Here is a 15,782-nt window from a genome sequence, read left to right as displayed (position 1 = left end):
ATGATATGAATGACCCTTTGACCTACAAAGAATGAACCTTTTTTCCTAAGCTTTAGAGATTATTTCTGTGGTCATGCTGATTTAAAACCAAAAAAAAAAAAAACTTTGTGGGAGTTTGTTATATATTTAAATTTTAGCTGGACATGCACAGACAACTGCCCTTTATAATAGACTAGCATGGATACCCGGTGTTGCTCGGGTCCACATGAAGTTTTGTTTGGGCACAGCTGCTGTACTCAGGATATTGAGCACTTTTCATTATATGTCAACTTCATCATGAGCAGTGTCAATACCCCCAACAATTTAAAAAATAAAAGAACGGATAAAAACGCGAAAATGTAATCGCCCTGAAAAGCAGTATGTGACAACCTCCCCATCAGATATTTCGGCAGACGTGATACAAAAAGAAGCTATTCTCCGGCTATTGAGCACTTTTTGTTGTTCATTTACCCCCAAAATGAAAACAATTTTTCTTTCAATCAAAATAGCAGGGAGTGCCTCTGCGACTCCCCCCCCCCCCAAAAAAAAAAAAAATGAGCTGCAGTGTTCGGGCTCGAACGTGAAATGCGAAAGGGGAAGAAAGCAAAAACCTACAGACAAATGCTTTTGCTCACAGTGACGTCATGACGTTGCAAAATAAGCGTTTTAAAGATAGTTTTAGTTTAATACATGTGCGTGACTTGTGGAAAACAGACCTTCCTTCCAAAATGTGATCTAGTTAACTGCCACAGAATTAATTTTTTTCTAATTTTTACATATTATGCATCCAGAGCATTGTCCTTTCAGATGGTACCAGTTTCAACCCGGTTGGATGTGACTGACAAAAATTTTTAGCAGACATACACACACACAAACAGGTCCCCTTTATATAATAAATAAAAGATGATTAAAATATGAAATACAATCGAACTAATCAGAAAATTAAATCCCACATAAGAATAGGCTTTTAAACAAACCTTGAAAGTAAATGGATTGATAAATCAAGTATCATTAATTTGTATTTAACAATGCAGCATCTCAATTTTGAAATACACTTCATCACATTAAAGACAAAATATGAATAAAATTCATGTTTAAATTTAAAGATTTAAAAAAAAAACAAAATTGCTTTTTATTTTTAAAATTAATTTTTGTTAAAATCATTTAAAAAGCTTTCGAAATTATTTTTGATTTAATTTTTAAAATTGTTTTGATTGGTCTTTTTTTTTTTTGTCTTTTTAATTAGTTTTTTTAATTTAAAATGTTAAATTTATTTTTCAGATTTAGGACGAATGTATCAACTTGTGTCAAGGATACAGGATGGTTTAGGAGAGTTGAGGTCATTTCTTGAGAATCATATTTATAATCAAGGACTTGCTGCCATTGAAAAGTGTGGAGAAACAGCTGTTAATGTAAATCAATTTTACTTTGTATTTTGACGTTTGACTTTATATTCCATTTTCCAAAACCAGGCACAGTGCCACTTTGATGTAGGCGGCAACTATCGGGGAAATAAATTGCAGGAATACTATGTAGGGAGCTGAGCAACAAGATGTCTGTTCACATTTCACTTGAACTTCTGCATGTCGGTACAGTTGGGAAAACCGGAACCCGGAAGGGAGTTCCAGAGTCTAGCAGTTCTGGGGAAGAAACTATTGGAGTAGAAGGCTTTCTTACATTTAGGGATAAATTCAAAAGGATTTACAGATTTTGAAACAAATGATTTTCAATTTCTTACAAAAAAAAATTTGGATTATTTTTTATTTTTTGTGATAATTTTTTATACATGTTTTTAGATAAATTTATTTTTTTAAAATCTTGATTCATCCATTAATTTAGGATGAAACATGCACAAAGTTTCCTTCTAAAACTAATCTATATATCTATAAAAGTGAACGTGTCTGTCTGTCTACATTTCCCTACGCAATAACTCTGTCAATTTTTAGTCTACAGACTCAAAATTTGATATACAGGGTACTCAGATTTGGGAAAATCTATGTGATCGGTTTTCAGACAGAAATTTGGCTGTTAAGGAGTCAAAGTTCAACGATTTGACCTTTGAGAATTCTACCAAACTCCGACAATTTTGGGTCTAAACACTTGAAATTTTAGATATAGATTCATTGGACATGGATCTAGCTTAATAACCTGACTTGAGCGCAAAACAATAAATTTTAAGGGGTCATAATAGGAGTCAAAGTTAAAAAAAAATTACCCTTTTTTTTTTTTTTTTCTTTTTTGCTCAGCATACACCTCCAAACACCCGGGCAACGCCGGGCCAAAATGCTAGTAATAAATAATATAGGAATAGGAGTAACATCAGATTGATTGCTATTTAGGCCTAACTTTGAAAATCTATATTTGTGAAAATAGTGTTTGCTTTTTTTTAATGAAAATGTTTTCTATTATAGGATCCAAAAATTTATGTCCAGACAATACTTGATGTCCACAAAAAGTACAATGCCCTCGTTCAGACGGCATTTAATAATGATGCGGGATTTGTTGCTGCGTTAGATATGGTTTGTATTTATACCCTTATTGTCACGTGAAATGTTGTCCAGAATTTCCCTTATATAAAAATTTTAAAATCTGTATGATGTACAGAGTGACCCCCCCCCCCCCCAAAGGGCCCCAACTCTTATTAGGCCCCGTTTCTTAGTGTTTTGTCCGAATGAAATGAAACTTTGGTCATAACTAGTTTATTATATTCAAAACATCACATCAAAACACTAGGCCTTTTTTTCTCCGTTCTACAGCATATGTTTTAGATGGCCTCCATTTAGCTTCTTTTTTTTTTTTTTTTGTGTCACCCTGTATATATTCATAATGAAATGAACATATTAAAAATGACATAAATTGAAGTAATTTTATTTTTAACTAAGAAAATCAAATTTTATGAGTAAACAAAAGGGCAGATAATTCCATAATAAATCAAACTTGCAAGATTCGCCTTTTAATGCCTACAATTTCCTATTAATCATTCAAAATGATTTTAGTTATAAAAAGTAAAACTACTTGATTAATTAATGTGATTTTTGGAATATGATCTTTTCATTCGATCATGAATATTTTTCCTGGTTTCATTTTTTTAATAACTGTGGAAATCTTGAACAACCACTGAAATTTTTCTTTCATTACAAATAAATTCCATTTTATTTCTCCAATTTCGTTTTTAAATCATGGTTTATTCAGGAATGTGAAACCTCCACTTTTTTTTAATCAGTAAAGTCTGGATTTTCATTGAATCTGCTTTTTTAAAAAAATAATTTAAAAAATGTTTGATTTCTGTCTTGACTTGTGTTTTTATTTTTTATTTTTTGCTTTATCTTTTTTTCTTTTCCTCTTGCTTCCATCTTATTTTGTCCTTTTGTTTTCCTCTTTCTGGAAATTTTAATTTATGATGGGGTAGAATACTTTTGACTCATCAAAAAATGAAACATACACACTTAGCAGTTTTTCTCTTGTTGATGACAATCATTTTTTTTTTTTTATCAAACATAATGCTTTAAACTTATTCTTAACAAAAAAACTAAATAAAATATGCATCAAGTGCGCTTGAAAGCCAAATCACAGCGTAATACTAGGAAAATAAATATCTTGTTTTAAATTTATAACATAAATATATTTTGGAGCTAAACTCCATCCTCAGTATGTTTTCTTTTTCTTTTTTTTTTTTTTTCTTTCTTGCCATATTGTGAAGTTGGAGAAAGAAAAGCCTGTAAAGTTTACCTCCGAAATATATTTGTTATAAATTTAAAACAAGTAAAATATTTGTTTATTTTCCTAATATTACATTGTAATTTGGCTTTCAAGCGCACTTGGTGTGTATTTTATTCAAATTAAATCAACATTTTTCTATGGAACTAATACCCTTTAACAAAAAAAAACTGAATATTTATTTATACAAACAGAATTTTTCAGAATTCTAGATATTATTCATCCAGCACGATGCTGGTCAAGAATATACCAACTTTTGCTTTTGTAGTTTTTGACTTTTTAGTGGACACACACACAGGCAATTGCCATTTATATAGTAGATTCTTTTAACTATATCCAAACTTTTCAAAAATATTGTTTTGTTTTAATTTCAATGCTTGTCTGTTTTCTTATTCTCTCGTCATGATCAATTTTTTGTCGTTTGCTAGGCATGTGGTCAATTTATAAACGATAATTATGTGACTAAGAAAGAAAACTCCTCTTCAGGAAAATCCCCTGAATTATTAGCAAGATACTGTGATCTTTTGCTCAGAAAAAGGTAAATTCATTTTTTTTCTTTGCTATATTTTTTTGCATTCTTTTATTTATGAAACTATAAATAACCAGTAGGGTTACCATGTGTTGCCTTAGATCTTTTTTTTTCTGTAGATTACATAAAAAATAAAAGTAAAACTAAGCAATTTGTTTAATATTTTATGTGAAAATTTTCAAGCTCATTTTGGGACATCAAAAATTGTATGCTCAAGAGAGATTTGAACTCAAAACCTTTGCCTGTAAGTATGACAATCCAACTGATTGAGCCACAGAGGAAAGTACAAATGAACACTAGTGTATATATATATATATATATATATATAATCAGGACTATGTAGGTTCTTCCTTTCCCTCCTTTATTGCCATCCCTTCCTTTTCTCTCTTTATTTAAAATTTTTTTTTTTTACTTGCCACCCCACAAGGGCAGAGTTACACATGAGGTCAGTTTTTAATGTGGGGGAAAATCAGCTCCTCACAAAGGTGCACTCTGGTTAATAACAAAAATAAAATCTATGAGTCATGGAGGATTTCTCCTCTACTAAGACCAAAAAATTGAAGGGTAGCATCAGAACAGATACTACACTTTGATATATTCTTTTATTCAGGCAAAAATAAACATGAACAAAAAACTTAGGCACAAGGCCAACTCAAAAGGGGGGGTGGTCGTTGGTCATCCTTGTCACTCAAGAACTAAACAAAAGTTTCTCTTAGCTAGAATCATCTTCCACCATAATATCGCATTCGCCCTTTCGTACTTGCCCAGCCCAAAGGCAAGAAGAATACCCATCCCAGGAGAGGTGAAATTACCAAACAAAGTTTTGTACCACTTTTAATGTCCGTACGGAGATTAAAATCAAGATGATGATACTAAATCTTATATCTAGAATCCTTATTTCAATTTTGATCAAAATCCATACATTATTTTGATTTTAGAAAACATCTCAGATTTAAAGCTTAAGACTTAAAAATTAATGTTTTATGAATATGGATTGAATTTAATGCAAATCTGAAATATTTGAATTTAAGAACTGCTTAAAAACCTTTGAAAATAGTATGCAAAGGAAACTGCGATTTGGAGGATATCTTAATAGCTATTTAAATTTCACAAAAATTGTATGAACTTTCGTAGAGGGCTTCTACCCTATTTGTATAAAATTACATTAAATAAAATATGCCCCACATTACCCACCCTTACACCTAGAAGCTAATGTTCCAAAAGTCAATTAAAGAGTGAATTATATAAACATATACACATAATATATATATTATTCCTTAATTGGAATTCATTTCTGAGATGAGCATTATAAAGCAACAACTAATAAAGATGAGACTAATAGTCCAAAATGAAAATAAATTAATAAAATTAACACATACACATAACTTGATATAAGTAGTGAATGTCATTGTATATTCATACACCTATTACTTTGAATTATTTCCATTTTATTGCATGCATTTTTTTTAGTGTCAATTTTTTATAGTGTAAATTTTTTTTATAGTGTAAATTTTTTTTATAGTGTAAATTAATTGTACAAATGTTAATATTTTCAGTTCGAAGAATCCCGAAGAAGCAGAATTAGAGGAAACTTTAAATAAAGTGGTAAGAATATTTTTTATTGACCAAGTTAAAAATTCAGTTTTTTGTAAAGAAATTTATTGTTCTAATTCCAATATGCAAAACTTAACTGGAAAAAAAAAAAATCCTGATTTCCAATTTTTTTTCTTTTCATAGATGGTTGTCTTTAAATACATTGAAGATAAAGATGTTTTCCAAAAATTCTATAGCAAAATGTTAGCCAGACGATTGGTGCTGCATATGTCTGCAAGTGACGATGCGGAAGCAAGCATGATATCGAAATTGAAGGTAATGTCACACGATGCTTCATTCATTTTTTTTTTTTTTTTTTTTGATCCTTTTCTTATCCTAAAATTAAAATATCACTCATTTTAAATTCTTCGTTTATTTCTATTGACAACGACAAATAGTAATGTCATTTTGCAATGAATTATCTCCTTTACAAGAGCACTTATTTATTTATCTCCCCCATGAGGGCAGTTAGACGTTAGGTCAGTTTTTGATGTAACAAAAATCCAGTTTCCTCCCCCTCTAAAAAAAGCATCCTTGATCGGGATAAAAATAAAAATTGTTGTAGTCTAGAAGGATTTCTCCTTCCATGCCTGAGGACAGAAAAGATTGTGTATAGCAACAGAATAGATACTACATTTTGCTCCTAGCTTGCCAAGGTGAATCAACTGTGTGTTATCACTGGAAAAGTTTTTTGTTTTTTCAAACTAAACAAATAATTTATATTGTATTGATTGGACTATTTGTTCTCATCTTGAGTGTTATTTGTCGATGTAGCCTTTGACCGTCTTCAGGCATGCTGGTTGTTGCCTTGGAAAAGAAAGAAGAAAAATTAACTGGCTTGTCTGATGAAAACAAGTAATATAAAGAATCAGCCCGCATTTCAAAAATTCAGAACTGATAAACAATGAATTTGCCTCAACCAAAAAATCCATCGATTTGTCTTAATGAAGATTTCAGTAAAATTCAATTACAGCAACGATCAGGTTTTTTTTTTTTTCTTTTTTTTTTTGACTCCTAAACAAATTATTGTTGAGATGTATTCATTCTTTTGCAGCCTGTTGTCCTCATCTTCATTGTTTTGTTTGAAGATAGTCTCAATCCTACCCAAAGCAGGTCAAAGGATTAGTTAGCCAAAACATGGTGAGATGACAACAACTATGGAAGGCAGTAATTACTGAGGATACAGTTAAGATTCAGCATTCCTATCCCGTCACGGTTAATCACCTGAAGAAGGCCAGAGGATGAGTTGGCCGAAACGTGAAAGCATGACCACACAAATTATGAAATGTCTTCTCTGTTGATTGAAAGCATTCCTCTGGTCCTGTGCAGTTCTAGGAGGATCACCTTCCCAGGATTTACCATCTTTTCAGGAGTTAGTGTAATGCTAATTGCCTGAGATGCTTCTACCAAGGAATGCTAATAGGGCTACCCAGGTGTTTTGTAGGCCAGTGTGCTCTTCTTAAAGGGCATTAACTTTTCAAATCCCACTTTCTGACTCTTGTGTCACATCATTCCATTGTGAAAGGGAGATAAGTAACTTTAATTTTTTTACCCCACCTCCTTAAAGGACAAAATCTTTGCAGTTAGTCAATACTTTTGAGAAATTCATAAAACAAAAATAAATTACCATTTTGTTTTAATAGTTGAAAAATTTCCAAAATGTCAAACTCTTTGTGTTTCCAGCAAGCATGTGGCTTTGAATATACCTCCAAACTTCAACGCATGTTCCAGGACATTGGCGTCAGTAAAGACCTAAATGAAAGATTCAAAAAGCATTTACAGGCATCATCTCAGCCTTTAGACAGTAAGTATCCCATCTGCACGTTTTTATCTTTTTCATTTTTCTCATTGAGTCATTTTATTTTTCACTTTTAGAATTGTCTTTTGTCATCTTTAGTTCACGTCGCTATTAATAAAAATGGTCTAATCACTTGTGCTTCTCGCTTCTATCAGACTTTTTTTTTTTTTATTATTAACCGATTTCTTATTGTGATTAAATGTAGCATAAATTTAAAAATCTCATTTAAATTTTCTTTATTTTTAACTCTTTACAGTTGATTTTAGTATACAAGTTCTCAGCTCGGGATCTTGGCCATTTCAACAAACCGGCTCTTTCAACTTACCTGTGGAAGTAAGCATTTTTTTTTTTTTTTTTTTAATTTAAAAAATTTTTTTAATTCCATTTTCACCCCAAGCAAGACACACTGCCACTTTGATGTAGGGGGCTACTATCGGGGACATAAGTTGCGGGGATACTATGTAGGGAGTTAAGCAGCAAGATGTCTGTTCAAATTACATTTGAACTTCTGCATGTCAGTACAGTTGGGAAAAAAGGAACCCGGAAGGGAGTTCTGGAGTCTAGCAGTTCTGGGTAAGAAACTATTAGAGTAGAAAGCCTTCTAGGGATCTCTGTGTAGGGGTGGGATTTTGCTGATTGTGGGGGGGTATTTATGTCGAGGAGGAGGGTACAAGGGCTTGCAGCTTGTCAGAGCATTCATCATTAAAATACTTGTAAAAATGGCAGAGGGATACATTTTCGTTGATAGGACAGGTTGAAGCTTGGATAACAGTTCAGGACTTATCAGGTTGGCGACTCTCTTTTGAACACTGTCCAGGAGCGAGAGACTAATAGCAGATGCAGCAGCCCAAATGTGACAACAATACTCCATACATGGGTGAATGGTGGCTTTGTAGAGATACAGGATACTTTCAGGTGTAGATAACATTCTAGCACGGTATAGAGAGCCCATCTTCCTCGCAGCAGCCCTAGCAATGCTCTCAATAGATCTGTTCTAACTCATGTTCCCCATGAACGTAAAGCTTTCAGGTAGTTTCTTTAGCCATAACTATTGGTAGTTGAGAAGGTTTCTTGTAATTATTGAAGGAAACAAGCTTAGTCTTGGCAGTATTGAATGTGACCATCCATTTTTGACTCCATTCCGTTACAGATTGGACGCCTTTCTGCCATTGCCTGAAATGTGTTTTCTCCTATTTCCATTCATCTTAACATCCCCCCCTTTTTTTTCATATTTTAAGCATTTTTTTCATATTTAAAGCATCACATTTTTTTCATATTTAAAGCATCACATTTTTTTCATATTTAAAGCATCACATTTTTTTCATATTTAAAGCATCACATTTTTTTCATATTTAAAGCATCACATTTTTTTCATATTTAAAGCATCACATTTTTTTCATATTTAAAGCATCACATTTTTTTCATATTTAAAGCATCACATTTTTTTCATATTTAAAGCATCACATTTTTTTCATATTTAAAGCATCACATTTTTTTCATATTTAAAGCATCACATTTTTTTCATATTTAAAGCATCACATTTTTTTCATATTTAAAGCATCACATTTTTTTCATATTTAAAGCATCACATTTTTTTCATATTTAAAGCATCACATTTTTTTCATATTTAAAGCATCACATTTTTTTCATATTTAAAGCATCACATTTTTTTCATATTTAAAGCATCACATTTTTTTCATATTTAAAGCATCACATTTTTTTCATATTTAAAGCATCACATTTTTTTCATATTTAAAGCATCACATTTTTTTCATATTTAAAGCATTTTTTTAGAACCAGTTCAATGTTTTTATACTGTTTTGCTGTTCTCATCTTTAATAAATTTGCAACGATGCATAAATTTTTATAAGATATAAAATTTATTTTGTTAGACTTAAATGGCATTTCAGCTGAAAATTGATATTTAATTCTGATTTGTGATTTCTTTTTTAATGTAAATCTTTTTCGGTGTTAAATGTTTTCTTTTTTTGCATTTGCAGCTTGAAAGGAGTTTTCAGCGTTTCACAACCTTCTACAGCAGTCAGCACAGCGGACGCAAATTAAATTGGCTCTACCACCTTTCAAAAGGAGAGTTGGTTACCAGTTGTTTCAAAAACAAATACACTCTCCAGGTAATTCAACAAATTTTTTTTTTTTTGTTGATTTTATGTGTAAATTGTTACATTTACTTTTCAAAACTGTGCAAAAATAAAACCGTTTTTCTCACACTTCGTTTAAATCAAATTTGCAACAAATAACATTTTAGAGTTTACGGAAATTATACAATATTTATGCTTGTTCACACTGTCAGCAGCATCACAAATTCGCTGATGGAATCTTACGTAGAGGCGATAAAATTCCACTGGAAATGGGCCATCTTTAAACTGTTGATTACCTGTGATGCCTTATGATAGGATCCTGGTGGCTGAGCTATTCTACCACATCGGCCCTTCAGCTAGATGAGAAGTTGGAGAGACTTGTCAGTCAGCCTGTCACATTATGGTCTAATATCTATAAGTTCATTCCCAACTGTGTTATTCAATTGGATCCTTCAATATCTTTGTTATCTTAAAAAACACAAACCTGAACAATTCACTATTGAATACCACGACACATCTAGATCCCTCTGTTAGATTTTGCTGCTAGAAAAAAGCGCTTGCAGACATATTTTCATAAACTACAGATCATCACTCTCTGTTAAAGCCAAAATAAGATATGCTATAAATTTGATAAACTGCATCTGTAGAAAATATACTAAACTAGAATAAACAAAATGATCACCATTAGACACTTCCAACAAAGTACTTGGGCAGAATGGACATCTAGAAACCAACAACAGTACACGTTTTCTAACACCAATTTCCTAAAATTACTGCATATTAACAATAGAATAATATTGGTCGTCTGCAGAGAATATGTAGATATCCAACTTACACATTCCAGACCGATACTGATGCAACACCTATCCAAAACTAGAATACCACCCAACAACAACAACACAGGTTTATGTAATCACACATAATGCAGTATACCAAGTACAATGTGCGATATTTAATGAGTTCTACATCATTAGCACAGGCCACTGCATATATGCATAAAAGAACATGAAACACCCAAGGTGTCTTCATTTTAAAAACATCTATCATAGACTCATGACCCTACAAAAGACCTACGAGTAAAAATACTAGCTACTGAATTGATTTAGGCAATCTCAGAATTAAGGAATCACTAGTGATAAGAAAATCAGCCTCAAAATATATAGAGTAAACCTGCACCTTTCATATAATATGACAATGAACACACATATAGATGACTAATAAATAACAAACTGCATTAAACAAATATTACTGATGTTTGTGTGTGCTTAAATGTCAGCACTACTGGGCCCATTTTATGTGAGATAATTAAGTAATAATTTAAAAAAAATAGTTAAATATCAATATTAAAAAAAAAATAGAGAAAAGAAAAACTAATTTAAAGAATTGATATTTTTTAAAGGGAAATAACTGACTCCCACCTCATTTGTCATGAGTTACTTCCCTTATATCTGACTTACAAAAAAACAACATAAAAATACATATGCACATGACTAAATAATAATCAAATAAATTATAACATGACTAAATAATAAATTATAACATGACTAAATAATAAATTATAACATGACTAAATAATAAATTATAACATGACTAAATAATAAATTATAACATGACTAAATAATAAATTATAACATGACTAAATAAATTATAACATGACTAAATAATAAATTATAACATGACTAAATAATAAATTATAACATGACTAAATAAATTATAACATGACTAAATAATGAATTATAACATGACTAAATAATAAATTATAACATGACTAAATAATAAATTATAACATGACTAAATAATAAATTATAACATGACTAAATAATAAATTATAACATGACTAAATAATAAATTATAACATGACTAAATAATAAATTATAACATGACTAAATAATAAATTATAACATGACTAAATAATAAATTATAACATGACTAAATAATAAATTATAACATGACTAAATAATAAATTATAACATGACTAAATAATAAATTATAACATGACTAAATAATAAATTATAACATGACTAAATAATAAATTATAACATGACTAAATAATAAATTATAACATGACTAAATAATAAATTATAACATGACTAAATAATGAATTATAACATGACTATAATAATCAAATAAATTAGAATTAACATAATATAATTATTATTGATAAAATATAGTTTAATAATATCAAGCATCGACTAACACATCGATGGTAACTTTTTTAATAATTATCTGTGAGCCTAATACAAACAACATCCTATAACTTCCGGCTCCTGGCAAAAATACCCCAACTTGGGCATTGTACGGATTTTTCTTTATGATCTTTCAATAATTTTGATGTTTCACATTTCTTCCGCTCGAGTCTTTAAGACGAATCACTAAGGATCTCATTTTCATTTTGATAAAACCAAAACTACAATGACAATCTCCATTATTTTCATTAAAATTGGAAATATTTTTCAAATTTTCACCAACTATGGGCAAATAGCTCCACTGCCTTCTGGATGACTTGGGAAAGGCAAAACCTAAGGGAGTAAATCTCAACAAAAAAAAAAAAAAGCGGACGATGAAGCATCGCAACATCTTTCTGGCAGCTCCTGCAGCTGCTCTGGCTCTGATCGTATTGCCTTGCCTTTCCATCGGAATTTGCAATGCCAAGAGGAGAATCCTAGTAACTGGACAAACCCAGGTCTCCTTATCAATCCGGAGAGCCAGTTCCAGCTTTGAACTGTATAGCCACAGAAGATGCTGCAGTGCGCCAGACTAGATGCAGAATACCATTGTCTCATTAGACAGAACGTTGCCATTGTCAAAAATCTTGTTTGGAATCCTGATAAGTGGATCGTGAAGCACTACGACACTTTTCCAACAAATCCTTGGTTTAGTTATTGACATTAATTGAATCCACTTTCTATAAAACTATGACTATTTAACGAGTTGTGTTTGAAGGTGATGATAGACTGTACAGAAAAGAAAAAGTGACAATCCTATAACTTCGGCTGCTGACACAAACATCTACGTTGTACATGTTTTTTCTTTTTTCTCAAGATAAGATTTTTCCTAAAAAATTCAAAGAATATAACACCACTAATATCATCCTGTTTGACACATGTTGGTAAATGAATATTGAAAACTTTCAATCTTGTTATTCTGCTTACCTTGTCTAATGTTTTATCCCAAACTGCATTGTCATAACCTTCAAACACAATTCCTTTCACACTATCTACAATGTTTCAAGCAAACTATAGCATCCTCCTCAAAAAAATGTTTTACATTGTTTTTGTTTCTTTTAAGGCGTCAACTTTCCAAATGGCTTGTTTACTCCAGTACAATTCCGCCAATGTTTTGACAGTTCAGCAGCTCTGTGAAAGCACGCAAATTAAATTTGTGAGTATTTCAATTATTTCTTATAAAATCATGTGTTCTTAATTTTGTTTAATAGTGTTGAATATCCATTGGCAAGATGACCTAGCTCTAGTAAGATGGGGGATGCCATCTGTGTAAGCAGAAGAATAACCTCCAAAGGAGGAAGTTTCATGGGAATATGAAATTCACAAGCGGTCCCTAGTTGCATGTATATCCTCATTAGGGGAGATGATGATGACGTTAGGTTTTTAAAACTCTTGCAGGGAGATGCCAACGTCCTCCTATACACAGTGCCTGGAATTCTCAAATTGGTCACCCATCTGATATTTGCAACAGAAAGCAAGATTTTCTCTCATCAATTCTTATTTTCACACTGCAAACCTTGACTCTCTTGCAACAAAGATATACATTATTAATTTTTTTATTAATTTTTAAAATTTTTTTATTAATTTTTTTATTTTTTTTTATTAATTTTTAAATTTTTATTCAATTTTTAATTAATTTTTTATATGCTATTTTATAGATTATTAATCCTTTGTATTGGTTTTTATCAAGCAAAACATGAAAGTGATAAGGATAAATATAAACCTGGTCAGAGGTTGGTTAGTCCGGAAATTAATTTCTAAAAGCTGAACAATGCATGTGAATCTGTTAAGCCGAATATTATCGAGTTTAAGTTTTTTCTTTTTTAAATATATTTTGTTTACAGAAAAGGCCTTTTTTTTTTTTTTCTTTAGCACAGCAACTGTTAACATGTTTTATATTTAAATTTTTTATTAAAATGCTTAAATCTTTGAAATATTTACATTCTTGCCTGATTACAAAAGTTAAATCAACAATTCAATGCTTCACCGCTTTCAAATTATAATTAAGAAAAAGACGAAAAAAATGTTTTAAAGTTCAACTTTATTATTGAATGAAAATGTTGTAATGAAAAGTGTATTAAAATTGAATGTGCAACCATTCTGTTTATAGGACACTCTCGTCCAGGTTTTGAAAATTCTGCTGAAGACCAAACTGCTAATGACGGATGCTGATGATGATAATGATTTGCAACTCACCTCACAGCTCGCCTTTTTCAGTGATTATAAAAAGTAAGTACTTTATTCAACACATTCTTATGTTGCGTGTTCTTTGCTTTTAACAGATTTTATTTTTTAGAATCGGTTTGTGTCCAGAATTGTCTAAGCAGCCAATGAACCATATTCAACAACTAACAATAAAAAAATAAATAAAACATAAAATAAGAAAATTAAAAATAAATAATTCGCCCGTACTCCTCCGGCACCCATCTTTTATAACCAATAAAAAAAAAAAAAATAGAACAGTAAATACACCAAGCCTCAAAGAAAATGACAACAATAAAAATCGCTTTTGACGACGATCGGATGTATCGATTGAAAGCGTTTCAGAACAATATGGTCGAACAACAACTACTGAGCACCATAATATACAACATGCCAGCCAAAATAAAAAACACGCAGCAAATTGAAAATTTTTTAACAAAATCCGATAAAAGAACTTGGTCGTGTTCAATCAGATGTGCTTGAATACACACACACACACACACACACACACACATATATATACATATATAATTTGTATGATGTACCTATTTATGATGAACAAAAATGACATAAATTAAGTAGTTTTACTTTTAATTAAAAACAAATTTTATGAACAGGCAAAAAAGTACTTGCGTTACCATTTTGAAAAATCAAGGCAGATAACTCCACAATAATTCAAACTTGCAAGGTCAATCTTATAATTAATGCTCATGATTTCAAATCTCTTAAAATCGTTCAAAAATGATTTTCTATATTAAAAAAAAAAAACTACTTGATGAATTTACGTGATTTTTGGAATATAATATTTTCATTCAATCATGGGTATGTACATCAAAGATTTTTGTATATTTATATATACGGAGGAATTTATTTTAAAAATTATTTGACTGAATTTTATTTTTAAAATTGTTATTTGACTGAATTTTATTTTTGAAATTGTTATTGACTGAATTTTATTTTTGAAATTGTTATTTGACCGAATTTTATTTTTAAAATTGTTATTTGACTGAATTTTATTTTTAAAATTGTTATTTGACTGAAGTTTATTTTTGAAATTATTTGACTGAAGTTTATTTTTGAAATTATTTGACTGAAGTTTATTTTTGAAATTATTTGACTGAAGTTTATTTTTGAAATTATTTGACTGAAGTTTATTTTTGAAATTATTTGACTGAAGTTTATTTTTGAAATTGTTATTTGACTGAATTTTATTTTTAAAATTGTTATTTGACTGAATTTTATTTTTAAAATTGTTATTTGACTGAATTTTATTTTTAAAATTGTTATTTGACTGAATTTTATTTTTGAAATTATTTGACTGAAGTTTATTTTTGAAATTGTTATTTGACTGAATTTTATTTTTAAAATTGTTATTTGACTGAATTTTATTTTTGAAATTGTTATTTGACTGAAGTTTATTTTTGAAATTATTTGACTGAATTTTATTTTTGAAATTGTTATTTGACTGAATTTTATTTTTAAAATTGTTATTTGACTGAATTTTATTTTTGAAATTATTTGACTGAAGTTTATTTTTGAAATTATTTGACTGAAGTTTATTTTTGAAATTATTTGACTGAATTTTATTTTTGAAATTATTTGACTGAAGTTTATTTTTGAAATTGTTATTTGACTGAATT

At 30.1% G+C, this 15,782-nt stretch overlaps 1 protein-coding gene across 1 annotated transcript in view; it reads left to right on the top strand.

The window, feature by feature from the left end:
- The window catches only part of LOC145259751 (cullin-1-like), a 119,825-nt gene that overhangs the window by 87,989 nt on the left and 16,054 nt on the right, over positions 1 to 15,782 (top strand). The window contains exons 9-18 of the mRNA XM_080117464.1: positions 1,261 to 1,391; positions 2,391 to 2,498; positions 4,125 to 4,234; positions 5,782 to 5,830; positions 5,963 to 6,094; positions 7,502 to 7,622; positions 7,873 to 7,949; positions 9,617 to 9,748; positions 13,004 to 13,096; positions 14,051 to 14,169. Coding sequence (XP_079973590.1) covers positions 1,261 to 1,391; positions 2,391 to 2,498; positions 4,125 to 4,234; positions 5,782 to 5,830; positions 5,963 to 6,094; positions 7,502 to 7,622; positions 7,873 to 7,949; positions 9,617 to 9,748; positions 13,004 to 13,096; positions 14,051 to 14,169 — 1,072 coding nt within the window. The remainder of the gene's footprint in view (positions 1 to 1,260; positions 1,392 to 2,390; positions 2,499 to 4,124; positions 4,235 to 5,781; positions 5,831 to 5,962; positions 6,095 to 7,501; positions 7,623 to 7,872; positions 7,950 to 9,616; positions 9,749 to 13,003; positions 13,097 to 14,050; positions 14,170 to 15,782) is intronic.

The sequence above is a fragment of the Euprymna scolopes genome, chromosome 35 (genome assembly GCF_053919585.1).
Source record: "Euprymna scolopes isolate OS-2025 chromosome 35, ASM5391958v1, whole genome shotgun sequence".
Classification (NCBI taxonomy): Eukaryota; Metazoa; Mollusca; class Cephalopoda; order Sepiida; family Sepiolidae; genus Euprymna; species Euprymna scolopes.
This window is presented reverse-complemented; position numbering and strand designations above follow the sequence as displayed.